The sequence below is a fragment of the Cydia strobilella genome, chromosome Z (assembly GCF_947568885.1).
Source record: "Cydia strobilella chromosome Z, ilCydStro3.1, whole genome shotgun sequence".
NCBI lineage: Eukaryota > Metazoa > Arthropoda > Insecta > Lepidoptera > Tortricidae > Cydia > Cydia strobilella.
Genome location: NC_086068.1, coordinates 50,645,956 through 50,659,092, shown reverse-complemented (window position 1 = coordinate 50,659,092; position 13,137 = coordinate 50,645,956). Strand labels below are relative to the sequence as shown.

At 36.8% G+C, this 13,137-nt stretch overlaps 1 protein-coding gene across 1 annotated transcript in view; it reads right to left on the bottom strand.

The window, feature by feature from the left end:
- LOC134753946 (uncharacterized) overlaps positions 1–13,137 on the bottom strand; it is a 96,809-nt gene that overhangs the window by 42,026 nt on the left and 41,646 nt on the right. The window contains exons 3-4 of the mRNA XM_063689973.1: positions 4,879–4,961; positions 3,650–3,782 (exon numbers count right to left, since the gene is read on the bottom strand). Of these exons, the coding sequence (XP_063546043.1) occupies positions 3,650–3,782; positions 4,879–4,945 (200 nt within the window). The 5' untranslated portion in view covers positions 4,946–4,961. The remainder of the gene's footprint in view (positions 1–3,649; positions 3,783–4,878; positions 4,962–13,137) is intronic.

The window sequence follows — 13,137 nt, the reverse complement described above, 5'->3', positions numbered from 1 at the left end:
CTTGTTTGTGCTAGAAAAATCTACGTCTACGAATAAGTTAGTTATGCGGTTATCATTACATTGGACAATAATACGTTTTATAGTAAGTAATGGAAACTGAAGAGAGCTGCAATAATCTATTGAAAACGTATGCGATCACTTTTACTGTTATCCAATTTGGAGCGCGGCGAGGTTGGTTTCCGCTTTTACACGGTTTGTTGCCAACGGTTCTCGAGGCACATTGTTATTAGCCAAGAGCGTGTCATTGGAATGCCTGAACCGCGGAGGACGTGCGGCAGCGGCAGAGTGACACACATTCCGAGCTCCAACCTTAGCTGTGACCAACCAATGACCGCATCTAATTGACTCATATGTTTATACGCATTTCTAGATACCTACCACTTAACATAATTAAAAAAACTTTAAAAAAACCAGAAAAACCAACTTCAAAAAGGATAAAATAAAATAATATTATTCTATGCGCTAGCAACTGATACGTTTGAAATCGGTGCCAAGCCAAATTTTCAAAGCATCAACACCATCAAATCGAATGCCAACCCTGGTGTAGTTTGATAAGAAGGAAAGGACCAGTATATAATAAGTACTGAAACTCCTCAAATATTACGCATACATACGCATATCACTTATTGGCTTGGCACCGACTTCAAACGTAAGGAATAATATTATTTTATTTTATCCTTTTTGAAGTCGGTTTTTCTATTTTTTTTTTGTTTTTATTTTCCTTTTTAGTTCAAATTTTTTCATGTCCACTTTGTCAAATGGCACTATTTAATTGTTAATGCTTAGTTTATTGATGAAAATACAAAAATCGCTATAATATATGTATGCTTATAATATTTCAGGAGTTCCCTCAATCCCTCATGGAATCCATCATTAGACTAAACCTTCATAAAAATGTTCTTTACCAATCTTACTGGCTTAGTAAACTTAACGAAGAGGACAAATCGCTAAAGCGAACTATGCATAGTTAAAGAGTTCCGTTCTGGTCTTCATCAGCAGTTTCACTTTATCAAATGGCACTTTTCAATTGTTAATGCTTAGTTCCCTCAATCCCCAATGGAATCTATCATCAGACTAAACTGAGAGTTGGATTGCCAGTCGGAAGTAACGAAATCATTTGTAATTTTGTATCTACACAGCGCATAACATCTGTGGCTCAAACGTTATTTTCGTTCTTGATTATGATTTCTCCGTTCATTTATCAGAAACGCAACCAAGTAACCTTGAGAGAAGTAAGAGCTGTTATACTACTTCATCGTCAAATGCGATTATTTTATCTAGGATTGCTTGGTTTTAGATCTAAGCTCACTGTTACCGAAGCTCAGGGAATTAGTCAACGACAATGATAATAAAAGGTGACAAAAATAAGGACTATGTAAATACTATTAATAATTCGCTCAAAACTGTTATAGACTGGATTGGTGAAAACAATCTACTTAGTAGTAAATTTAGAAAAAACAAAATGCATGCAATTTCACCTCCAAAAGTCAGGGTCCTCGGATGCTGTTGTGGTCAAATATATAGAACAAAACATAGAACACGTAAATAAATTTAAATTTCTTGGCATTCAAATAGATGGAGAGGGAATGAATGTAGGATGGAGAGGGCACATAAGTAATTTGTGTAAAAAAATAAACCAGTACGAGTATGTCTATGTCATAAGAAGACTGACAGAAACGGTTTCGCAGCAGTCAGCTCTCACTGCTTATCACGCTTACGTATCCTCCAATTTCAGATACGGAATTATACACTGGGGCAATGCTGCTGATTGTGATATCATGCCTTTATTTAAAGCCCAAAAGAAAATTGTGCGAGCTATGCTTAAAGTTAACGAAATGACAAGCCGTAGAACCTTGTTTAAGAAATTAGGCCTGTTACCACTTCATTCTATGTATATTTACGAAGCATGTGTATGTGTCACTGTGCATGTAAATACTCATCCTCGCCCAGCTACAAATGCGCTAAAAATTCTTCCCCCAGGAAGTTGTGTTTCAAAAACAAGCTTTTATACAAACAGCATCTACACAATGGCCCCTTATTGATTATTATAAATAAAGTGACATTTCTAATAATATTGCATGCGCTAGATAACCAAAATCATTGTACACGTCGCAAGACATATATATATATTACACAGAACAAATTGTTTATAACACCTGTATTCATTACCTGTAATGCACAATTGTTGAATAACTGATTCTATTCTAGTGAACATTCATGTTCGTCCGATCTTTTTTCTGAGACATTTGGGTTAGGGTCGTGTCCGAATCACTGGCACGTCAGTTTATACATTTTCGTGATCGGCGGTTAAGGAATGACGAGTCATGGCTTTGATCAGATGTGATGCGTTTTGTTCGATTAAAGATTAGTCTCACTGGGTCAGATCAAGAGTTCGACGTTCTGATGCTGATGGTTCAATTATTTAATTGAATATCATAACGTCAAATCTTTAATACAAATTGAAAGTAACAATCATCATAATAATGACGGCCGATAAATTAAGAACCGTTTAAAATTGCTTACTCTCTTTTAAGCCGACGGCGGCAGTATTAAGATTAATTTCTATTGCTCCTTAAATTAATTCACGCGAAAGAAAACCGGAAACGTGCTAGTCGGACTCGCCCACCGAGGGTTCCTCATTTTTAAGTATTTGTTATAGCGGCAACAGAAATACATCATCTGTATAGTGAAGATCGTCGCGTTCGATGGGAGGTATAATGTATGTAGGTACTATATTAGTATTTTGTAGCAAACGGTATGCAAGCTCAGAATAAGCGCATTTAACGGTAGCACTCGATTAAATTCCAGAAATGATGGTATGTAAATTTACATTTAGCGCTAAATGGAAACCTAAACGGTGCATCTGACACGATTACACAGTGAAATGTGTTCATTTGTATGCAGTAAATGAAACACGGACTAAAGTCAATTTTACGGGGTGAATTTTCAGATCACTTTTGTGTAATAGGTAGGTACGAGTATATGTAGTGTGTACGGAACGTAGTAGAGCCAGACCAAGATAAATCTGCAGCGGTTTTTATAGCACAGACGTGCAAGTGTTATTTTAAACGTCAAACTTCTATGAAATTATGGCTGATAAGAGTAGTCTCTTACTGATAAATACAAAAATGTTGATCCTTTTTTTATTTACTTGAATAGTTTTTTTGGTTATACGATTACGCATGTAAAGTGTTTTTTTTTTAATTTCTATCATGAGGAAAAGAACACGAGGCCGCGGTACTCGTAGCGTACTGACGGCTTGTCCTTTTATCGAATGCGGAACATCCATTTTGATTGTTTTCCATCGTATCCCATGAACTTGCAATACAATACAATTAGCAAAAAAGTCTGCAGGCGTTGTTTTTGCCACTGACTAAGTACGCCTAATCACTTCTCCTGGTACTGGCTACGTTTTGAACTGTAAAAAGACATGTACAATCACTACACCTTATAAAACAAAGTCCCCCGCCGCGTCTGTCTGTATGTTCGCGATAAACTCAAAACTACTGAACGAATTTTAATGCGGTTTTCGCCTATAATTAGAGTGATTCTCGAATTTAAGTGTATACTTTGTTAAGGTTTTGTGTAACCCTTGCGAAGCCGGCGCGGGTCGCTAGTGTTACATATAAGCGTAAGCGCTAGTACTAACCTGAAGGAAGCGGCGAGACAGTCGGGCTCCTCCCGACACCAGCCCTGGCACTCGTACAGGGACAGGTTGCGCACCGTGTAGTACGCCGTGCCCGTGAAGTCTACGTCCGTAAGTTTCTCGAACGCGATTCGGCCTGTTCACAAACGATTATTGTTACTAGCCTAGAAACCGATAATATAAGGATTTATTTGTACATACTTACATATGTGCCGTCGGAAAGTTTCCGAAAATGAGAAATGTCCACTTGGAAAATATCGAATCTCTTATTTTATAAATACAAATACAAATAATTTATTGTACGAAAGTGAGTTTTAGAAATGATAATATATTACATAAAGTGCGTCATAATCTGCCAGTGTTCATGCCAGTGACGTACAAAATAGAAATCGAAATTTTCCATTTCCATAATGAAAGTTTCCTTTGATACCTGTTAAATTTTCCTGAAATTTCCAACAACTTTTCCAACTTTTTGGAAAAAATTCCGTAACTTGCTCATCTGTATAGGTACAACACGTACGTGTATCTAACTACGCGACGTAGGTACATATGTGTATGCAATTAAAAGCCCAAGTTCACACTCCGTAAACCAAATTCTAACGGTCTAATAATCTGGTCTAACCGAATTCTGGTTAACTCTACGTACAGAAATCTTGTTATCTAATACATTTACGTTTTACATAAAAAAAGGCTGTAAGTATGAATCATCATTTATGATTTGCATTTTAGGCAAAAAGGAAACAAATGTCATTAAGTGAGGTTTAGACTAGCAAGAACTTGCATGCAATTTTCATTACATTGCGGTATCTGATAAACATTTTAAATGCAGTTTACCTTAGTAGTCAGCAATGTAACTTAAATTGCATGCAAGTTCTTGCTAGTCTAAACCTCGCTTTAAAGGAAAAGAGAGAGTAAGACTAGATAGGGGAAAGATGACGACAACGATGAAAACTACCTACGATGGTGAACTATTTAAGGCAGTATCGAATATTTATGGAACTGATTGTGATTTTACTAACAACAATCGGCTTTAAGTGGTGAACATGTACAACCCTGTATGATTATGTTACCTTCTTTAGTAACATCAATTCTCGTTAGTTATACTGTTACTTATTTACTCCCTCACATTTTGACAATAATAACTGAACCTTGTGTCTACGGAATGTGTGCTAGTGTTGCAGATCAAACGCAAAATGTAATGTAAGTATTTTGTAAATATAATCGGTACTCACTAAGCACGAAGGAAACCTGCAGGGCCAACAGCACCAGCTGCGGCAGCCGCAGCGCTTCGCCCTTCATGCTGCCGAGTCAACGCCTGGGAACAATGCAATGCATTTATCAATCTAAAAATGTGTAAATATTATAATTGGGTGCATTGGGGTAAATTAAAAAGTCCTCCGTAATTCCGTGTAATATTTTTAGTGCTGGCAATATTGTTCCAACTACCATTTAGTTGTGCCCTGTCGCTCAGCCCCACTTGAAGTACGAAGTGGTGTGCTTGTAATAAATAAGTTTTTGGCAAAAAAATTAAGTACTTTTGGTACAAGCTTTTATTGCTGACTGTACTTTTCTTTCCAGACAACTAATACTCATCGAGACAATTCTAAAAAACCCCAAACTCAATTAGTTTGCGTTGCTTTATCACAGAGTTCCTATGGCCACCTCCTGTCTCCATCATCAGATCAGCTCCATGGTACCATAGTATTGCATTGTCATCCGACTTTCACACGTGTGCAAATTTTCAGCTTCATCGGAAACCGGGAAGTGAGTCTTTTTTTTGTGAATTTGTGAACGCAACCATATTAAATGTATGAACCAAAAATGTGAACCGGGCTTAAGAAAAGAAGTAGTAATGACCTTTGCTCCTTTCGCGAGAGGTGCAGAGCGAGACGATGGCACCAATTCAAAAAGTTATTTGGAGCATTCCCGATAGTATACAAACGGTAAAACATGCATAGAGAGCCAACACCTGTCCGAAGGCTAATAGGTTCTAAGTTTAGGTAAGCATGGCGTTTTAAATAAAAGCGTTACGAAATGCCGCCAGCATCCTTGGTACAATGCCTCAAGGGCCTATTTTAGATTTAAGCTAGTTATTAATTTCGTTTACGTAGTACCACAGAGAGATTAATAATATATGTGTGTAGATCTAGGTGACTTAAGTTCGGTTCACGGGCATTTATCAACTATCAATGAATTAATGAATAATTTTAAAGCGTTACTTTAATTGCATTTGCATGGGAACGGCTTTTTAGCGGCGTTTTGTTAATCAATGAATGCAAAATAAATAATTAATACTTACTCGTAATGCCATTGTAATTTCAGGAAAGCATGTTTAAAGCTACATTTCTTAAGAGTTGTCTCCCGCAATCACTCTAGCTGTGGAATGGGCTCTATGATGCCGCGGTTTTCTTAAGAGACTATGTGTGTAGTCTCTTAAGAAAAGGGATGTACTCGGTGTACTGGTTGCAAGTGTCCATAGCCTGTAAGCACCAGTCGGGCTCATCGGTATGAATGTTAGCCACCAACATGATATAAAAAAGTTCCTTATTTTACTTTTATAACAGATGAGAAACAATTATTATGGGATAAATTTTTTATATTAGCTTAGCTGTATAAGTATCAAGGGCAATGTATTAATGGAAAAAATCGATTGATTGATAAGATCCATTACAAACATTGCGATGAAGGTGCTAATACACTCTAGAAAGTAAACTCGGCCGCGTTCAGAAGAATAAGACGATAGGAATTAATAAAAACAAGAATAAGTACTTCGTAGAAAGTCTGGCAAAAAGTTCATACTACGTTGCGACATAGTTCTGATCTGAAGCTCACCGTCCCAATTCCTTAGGTTGTGTGTACTTACAATGCGCAGGTATTGTTATCATGTACAATGAGTAAAATCGAAAGGCCGCGTCTGTTCTACTGTACTTGCAAGTATTATGTTAGTTATTTAAATTTCTCTTTGCCATTAAGTTTGGGACTATGAACATACATAATTACTGTCACGTAACGTAGTATATCTAACATTTTTCTTTGTCAAGAACAATTAGTCGTTTCAAGTGTAATGATAATGTAGTAGAAGTGTAAAAGCAATTGAAGAAAAAAGAAGATCGTTTATTTGCCGGCCGGGCCGGAGGGAGTAAGCATCACGCGCGCGGACCGGCGGCGACGGCACATTAGGCTGATGAGGCCGCCCATCACCGGCTGAAACTCACTTCCGGTGATTTGCAACTCGGATGCGGGTCAAGATCACCGCGGTTGCAAGCACGAAAGCTAATAGGAAAGTCAGTGACACGAATTTTCATTTACTTTTTTGCATCGCAATATCGCTTTCACTAGTCTTTTTATTAAACCGAATGAATGATCATTTGTAAACGAGAAAGTAAGGCGATTGTTGTGTGTACTATCTATTTAGAAACGAAATGAAATATTTTATACATAGTTAATGATTTGAATAGCTTTCCACTATTCTACAACGTTATGCACGATCTGATATGTTCAATAGCAAGGCTAAATTGAGTACACATTGAAAACAACTCAATATAATATTTTAGACGTTTATTCAGATAATGCAACGGAGCATAAATCTGCATATCTTTGCTCAATCAAATAACGTAAGAAATAAATGATGTGTAGGGTTCGGGGTAGCGGTTACTATAAAACGTAACCGCTACTAGAATCAATCAGAACTATCAGAAGTAAAAGTAACGACTTTTGATCTTTGTGAATTTGTTATCCGCGTCAGTTTTACATAAAAAGCTAATCAGGTAGACTCTAGCAAGTATGCAGAAGAGATTTGTTTCGTTGCAGGAATTTACTCAAAGATACAATTTATGACAGCGTTTCTAACGCAAACTTTATATTTACTCGCCTTGTACGGCTTGTGCGTCGTGCCGGAAGCCGCTGCAACAGTTACCTCGCCTATAACACCAGCCCCGACGCCTTAGCCGAGATATTCTCCCAGCGTAACCTTACACACCGTATTGATACACATTCGCACTAATACAACCACGTCATATTACAAGAGGCTATTCTTTCGAGAGGCTTTCCGGAATGACACACATAGTCCGGGTCAATTGGCTTACTCATTTTTCTTGAAGGCGCACTAACGATCCACTTGTGGTGGTTTTTGTAATTTTATACTAAAATCTAACGTACCTACTTTAACAAACCTAGGGAAACTGATTATATAGCATATAATTCCGTTTCCATAGTTTTATTTCATGAGTAACTATCGCGGTAATCGAAGACAATATTCGTCAAGTTAAAAGCCTGGTTGAAACTGTTGAAAGCCTATTATGTTGTTAGCCTAGCGTTAGGTAACCAGGCACGCAACTCTCAATTATTCTTGGAATTGATGTACCATCAGCTGTACAAGCATGGCGTCTTTATCAATGAAATCATTCATTATTTCTCCATGCAGTTTCACCGGTCAGTGTACGTACCTAATATCATTTGATATTTACCAGTCGTTTTTGCAACAAATCGTGAGGGAACCGGTTTAATTCCTAATATTTAAGGTCTCATTTCCCCTGAGTTGCCAAACGAATCCTAACCTAGTTAGAAATTAGGATTGAACGGAGAAGTTGCTAAGATGAGAAAATGAGTAAAATATATATTTTGTAACTGATTAGATCAGCTCTTAGATACGAGTAAGGTAAATGCAAAAGAGATGGTAATTTTGCTTTCCCTAAAATTATTTTTTATATGTTCACCGTAAAACCGAATTTTATATATATATATTTTTTTATACTACGTCGGTGGCAAACAAGCATACGGCCCGCCTGATGTTAAGCAGTCTCCATAGCCTATGTACGCCTGCAACTCCAGAGGAGTTACATGCGCGTTGCCGACCCTAACACTCCTCTCCCTCGAGCTCTGGCAACCTTACTCACCGGCAGGAACACAACACTATTAGTAGGGTCTAGTGTTATTTGGCTGCGGTTTTCTGTAAGGTGGAGGTACCTCCCCAGTTGGGCTCTGCTCTAGATCAGGAATGACATCCGCTGTCCTGTGCCCTACCACACAAAGCGAGATGTCATTCACAGTGCCCATACCTCTCTTTTGGACGTAGTTTAAGGACATACCCGGGTCCTTTTGGACGTAGTTTAAGGACATACCCGGGTCACAACATCTATATGAACATGAACATACCATGAGTGCAAAAGAGGCAGACTACAAATGAAAAAACGTGACCATTTTAATGTTCGACAGTGGACGCCAACGGCGACATTTATTTAAGATCTTGGCCCAACTATATATTCCGACTTATCCGAATATCCAACATACATATGGCTTATGGTCACCCTAATTAGAACGAGTTGCAATATATAAAATCAAGGAAAGGAATGATTAATACAAATATACAAAGTGCATTTTTTATATAACCACAAAAATCGAGACATATTCTAGTGCCATGAAACCAGTGCCAATGTCAGTCTTAACTAATAGAGTCTAATTAATTTAAGCATGGATATGGATGGGTAGCATGAAGTTTTGCATGGGAACTCTACACTGAGCATGGTCCGATATGCTCTTGGTCGGTTTTAATAAAACATGTGAAAGTTTGTTCATCATATTGCTTATATAACTATTGGCGCTTACTATATGTCATTGTGGTTGTATCAAAAATACTTACATGCTTTATTATATCCTTATACAATAGGGTGCGTTGGAGTAAGATGGATGGGGTTTTTCATGCGGGGTAAGATGAAAAGTCGCCCGTAATGCTTCGGCATACGGACGATTTTATGCCTTACCCCTCATGAAAAACCCCATCCATCTTACTCCAAGTACTCCAACGCACCCTACATTGCTCGTTAAACATATACATAAGTTTAAAATAAGTAAACCATCTACTTATTATTGGACCGGCGTCGACCAAATGAGTAAGGAACCCAATATTTCTAAAATTAAACTCCAATCAATTCTGTTAAAGCGTTATAGTAGATTGTTAACCAAGGGTTGAAGGGCACCCATTTCTGACGAGGTTATTTAGGTTATATAGTCCGAGACGGAAATGGTGCCTTTCACCCGAGTTAAACACTCTACTTTTCATATCGAATGCGAGGAAACCAAACAAGACAAGACAATTTTGCAAAATCAGTAATTAAAGTACTTAATAGACCTACGGCCATGATTTGGTTCCTTAGGACTTGCAATCGGAGACTTTACATGTGTGAAGACAAATAACCCCTAGCGAGAAATATTTAGTTTGCAATATTCAAAACACACATTTTAACAAACGGCAGTAATTTTAAAATGATTCGTTCATTATACTTAGTATCAAAATCAGCAGGATTGCCTCTTACTTTTAAATTTTTTACTTTTTCGTTCTAAAACTCCCAATAGTCAATGGCATCCTAGTGATTCAGCCAACTTGATAAAAGTATTTTAAAAAGAATTTAAATATCAAATAACAATTTAATGAATAAAATAATTAATATTTATCTTATATTTTATGTTATTTTCATGAATATAGAGCTAAATAACTTAAAAAACCTATTTAATATCGTACAAACGTTTAACTGTGGGTGTGTAAGATTTTGCCTTTGCTCATTTACGCAAGTGTAAGGTTTAAAAAAATATTTTTGGTGTATTCCTTTTGGTTCCCGCCTTATGAAATCAAGTTAATACAAATCGACAAAAGAAATCAAGAAAATTTTATTTTAACAAAACTTACATCATTTTTGATAAAAAAAGATTCAATGCGGGATTAGTAAAATTAGAACAATTACCAATTGTTCCAGGCGGGGAAATAAAGACACTATTTTCCATTTTGTTTCCACCCAGTTGCTCATGGTATGGGGACGCAGAGGAGTACACCACTTTTCTGCACTAGAGCAGCAACATATTACTTTCTGCGCACTTTTTACAACAACAATGACCCACTTTCAGAGCATGAGATATGAAAAATAACGAAACACCTACCTATCAATAAAACATACTTCCCATTAACGAAGCAATTTTGAAATCAATTTGACTTTTAGTTATTAATCGCGCTACAAACCGGCGCTTTAAATAATGTTGTGTGAACTAACGAGATAAATATTATAATCACAAACGGGACGGAGGAAGCAGTTAAATTACGAACGGCATCAAAACAGTAACTACCTATGCCGTATGCAGATCGCAATTAACGTACAAGCAGAAGAACACGGTGATGTGATTTATATGTCACATAATGATTGTAACAGTTATATCACGATGCGCAAGAGCGTATCGCGGAGGCGCGCACAGTGCAACCACCGCTGCGCACAAGATGCGTACACAAATAGCCCAATTTAACGGTTAAACCTACTTACTTCCGACTACGCCGGTAGATCATAACCACAGTTTGCTAACTCGAAAACTAAAAGCATTTCACGTTATAACAGTGAACTAGAGCGTCACGTTAACAACGTAATGCCACATGAATATCATAATGACATGCCACTGTAATGTTTTCTTTACTTCACACTGCCGTCTTTGTCATTCATTGTTAGAAATTATGATAATCAATTATAGAATTTAAACAAAAACTACTATAGTACAAATAGGGAGAACATCGTACAATGCAGATTATTTTAATGAATCAAAGCCAATTATCATATCTAATAATCAAGTAATCAACGTGACCTTATATTATGCATGAAGCCGATTTTCATTAAATATACAATAGCTTCGCGTTCCCATGCCGCCTCCAAATGGATTAGTAGTAGGTAATTTCAATATGGATGCGCTACTATCCGACCTGTGTAATTATTTACCACGCTGCTTCGTACAATGAAATTACAGTTCATATTTCCTGTTAGCTGTCTGCCTATACTTACACACAGTGGGGTTACATCTTAATGCTATGTGAAAAGAAAGGGTTATCAAGTCGTATTGCGATCCACACAATGGAACTGCTAAACAAGAAATAAAATTACTTTGCAATTGCAACGAAGCATGCCCATCCATTATTCTGCCTTATTTGTCGGCAAAGACGTGTCGTTGGAAATGATGTAGCTATATGTAAAATAAAATAGAAAGCAAAATCTGACCTAAAAGTATGAACTGACCAATCATCACTGTAATTAGTGACCGTGACTGTCGATCGCGGTCATAAGAGGTAGTAAGCCGTAACAACGTTCCGGTATGCCACGACTTGTCATTAATTTAGTTAATAGCACCTATTAAAATTTAATTTATCGTGTTTCAATTCTACCTCCTTTTTAGGCGTGTTTGCATTTCTTTTCTTTAAGTAGCCATTAACAACACACATGCACCAATAGATTGAGCTAAATTATACTAGCTCAATCTATTGGTGCATGTGTTGGTGCACATATTAGTTTACGCTAGCTGCTATTATTTTAATTCATTGTGAAAAAAAAATATTGTTAACAATATTTTGACAACTTGCTAATATTCTAAGTACTAAGGAATCCGTAGTAAGGTTTTACAAGTTACTGTCATTATATTAGTAGTAATTGACATTTACACACTATAATTGCTGACTGTACCCCTGACCTTTCCTTTCCACGTCTCTTAAATCTACCTACTAACCATAGAAGCCAAACTCGATGTTTTCCATCAGAGCTAGAGTTCGTTTAACCATGTTCTGACCACCTTTATTTTATTTGTCGCCAAAATGTATCACCTGGAATTTATAATTACAGGATTTTAATTAAAGTCGTTAGAATGTTTCTACTTTCTACAAATATAAAAGAACTGCCGTTGGTTGAGGGCAGCGAATGATAATGATGATGAAAATAATAATAATAAATAAATAAATAATAATAAATTATTTATTTGGCAGGCAAGAAACCCAATTTTTACAATACAGCGTAAAATACTAAAACTTACAACCTAAAAGAACTGCTTGAATAGGAAAAAGCTTGTAAAAATAAAAGCTTGCAAAATAATGAACTGACATGTGGAATTATTAATACCCTGTAAAGTTTGCTGTCACACAAGTGAAAACGACGAGTTCAACGCGGAGTGCCTTTGACATGAGTTTGACAACGCCGATGGGGGCAACTGGGTTCCGTTCAACCAGTTTTTGAAAGTGTATTAACATTTCCTTCTTACTCCAGACGTTTAAAGGTGAAAAAGTGTACATCAGGTATCATGTTTTTTACTAAATACCAAATTAGAGCTTAAGCATAGTTCACTAGTTTTATATGGAATTCATTACAAGAAATACTAATATGCAGGGGAAAATATTTATAGCTATCTTTAATTTACTCGTAAAGGGTGTTACTATGTAGTATTCCACTAAGGCACACAGGGAGTAACGGCTTAGATTTCTTCCGCGTAAAATCTTTCTATTCGGAGCGATTCATAAAATTGTTCTTGAAGACCCTATTCGTTTTGGAAATACCTATTCAACGGTACCTCACACCATGGGGTTGAAGCGAGAAAAAATAACATACCCACCTCACGTGTAGGGGAGGTACACCAAAATCCCTAAAAAAATGTTTTTCTACTTGTCGTTTTACCAATTACCATTTTGCTATTTTTTTACGTAA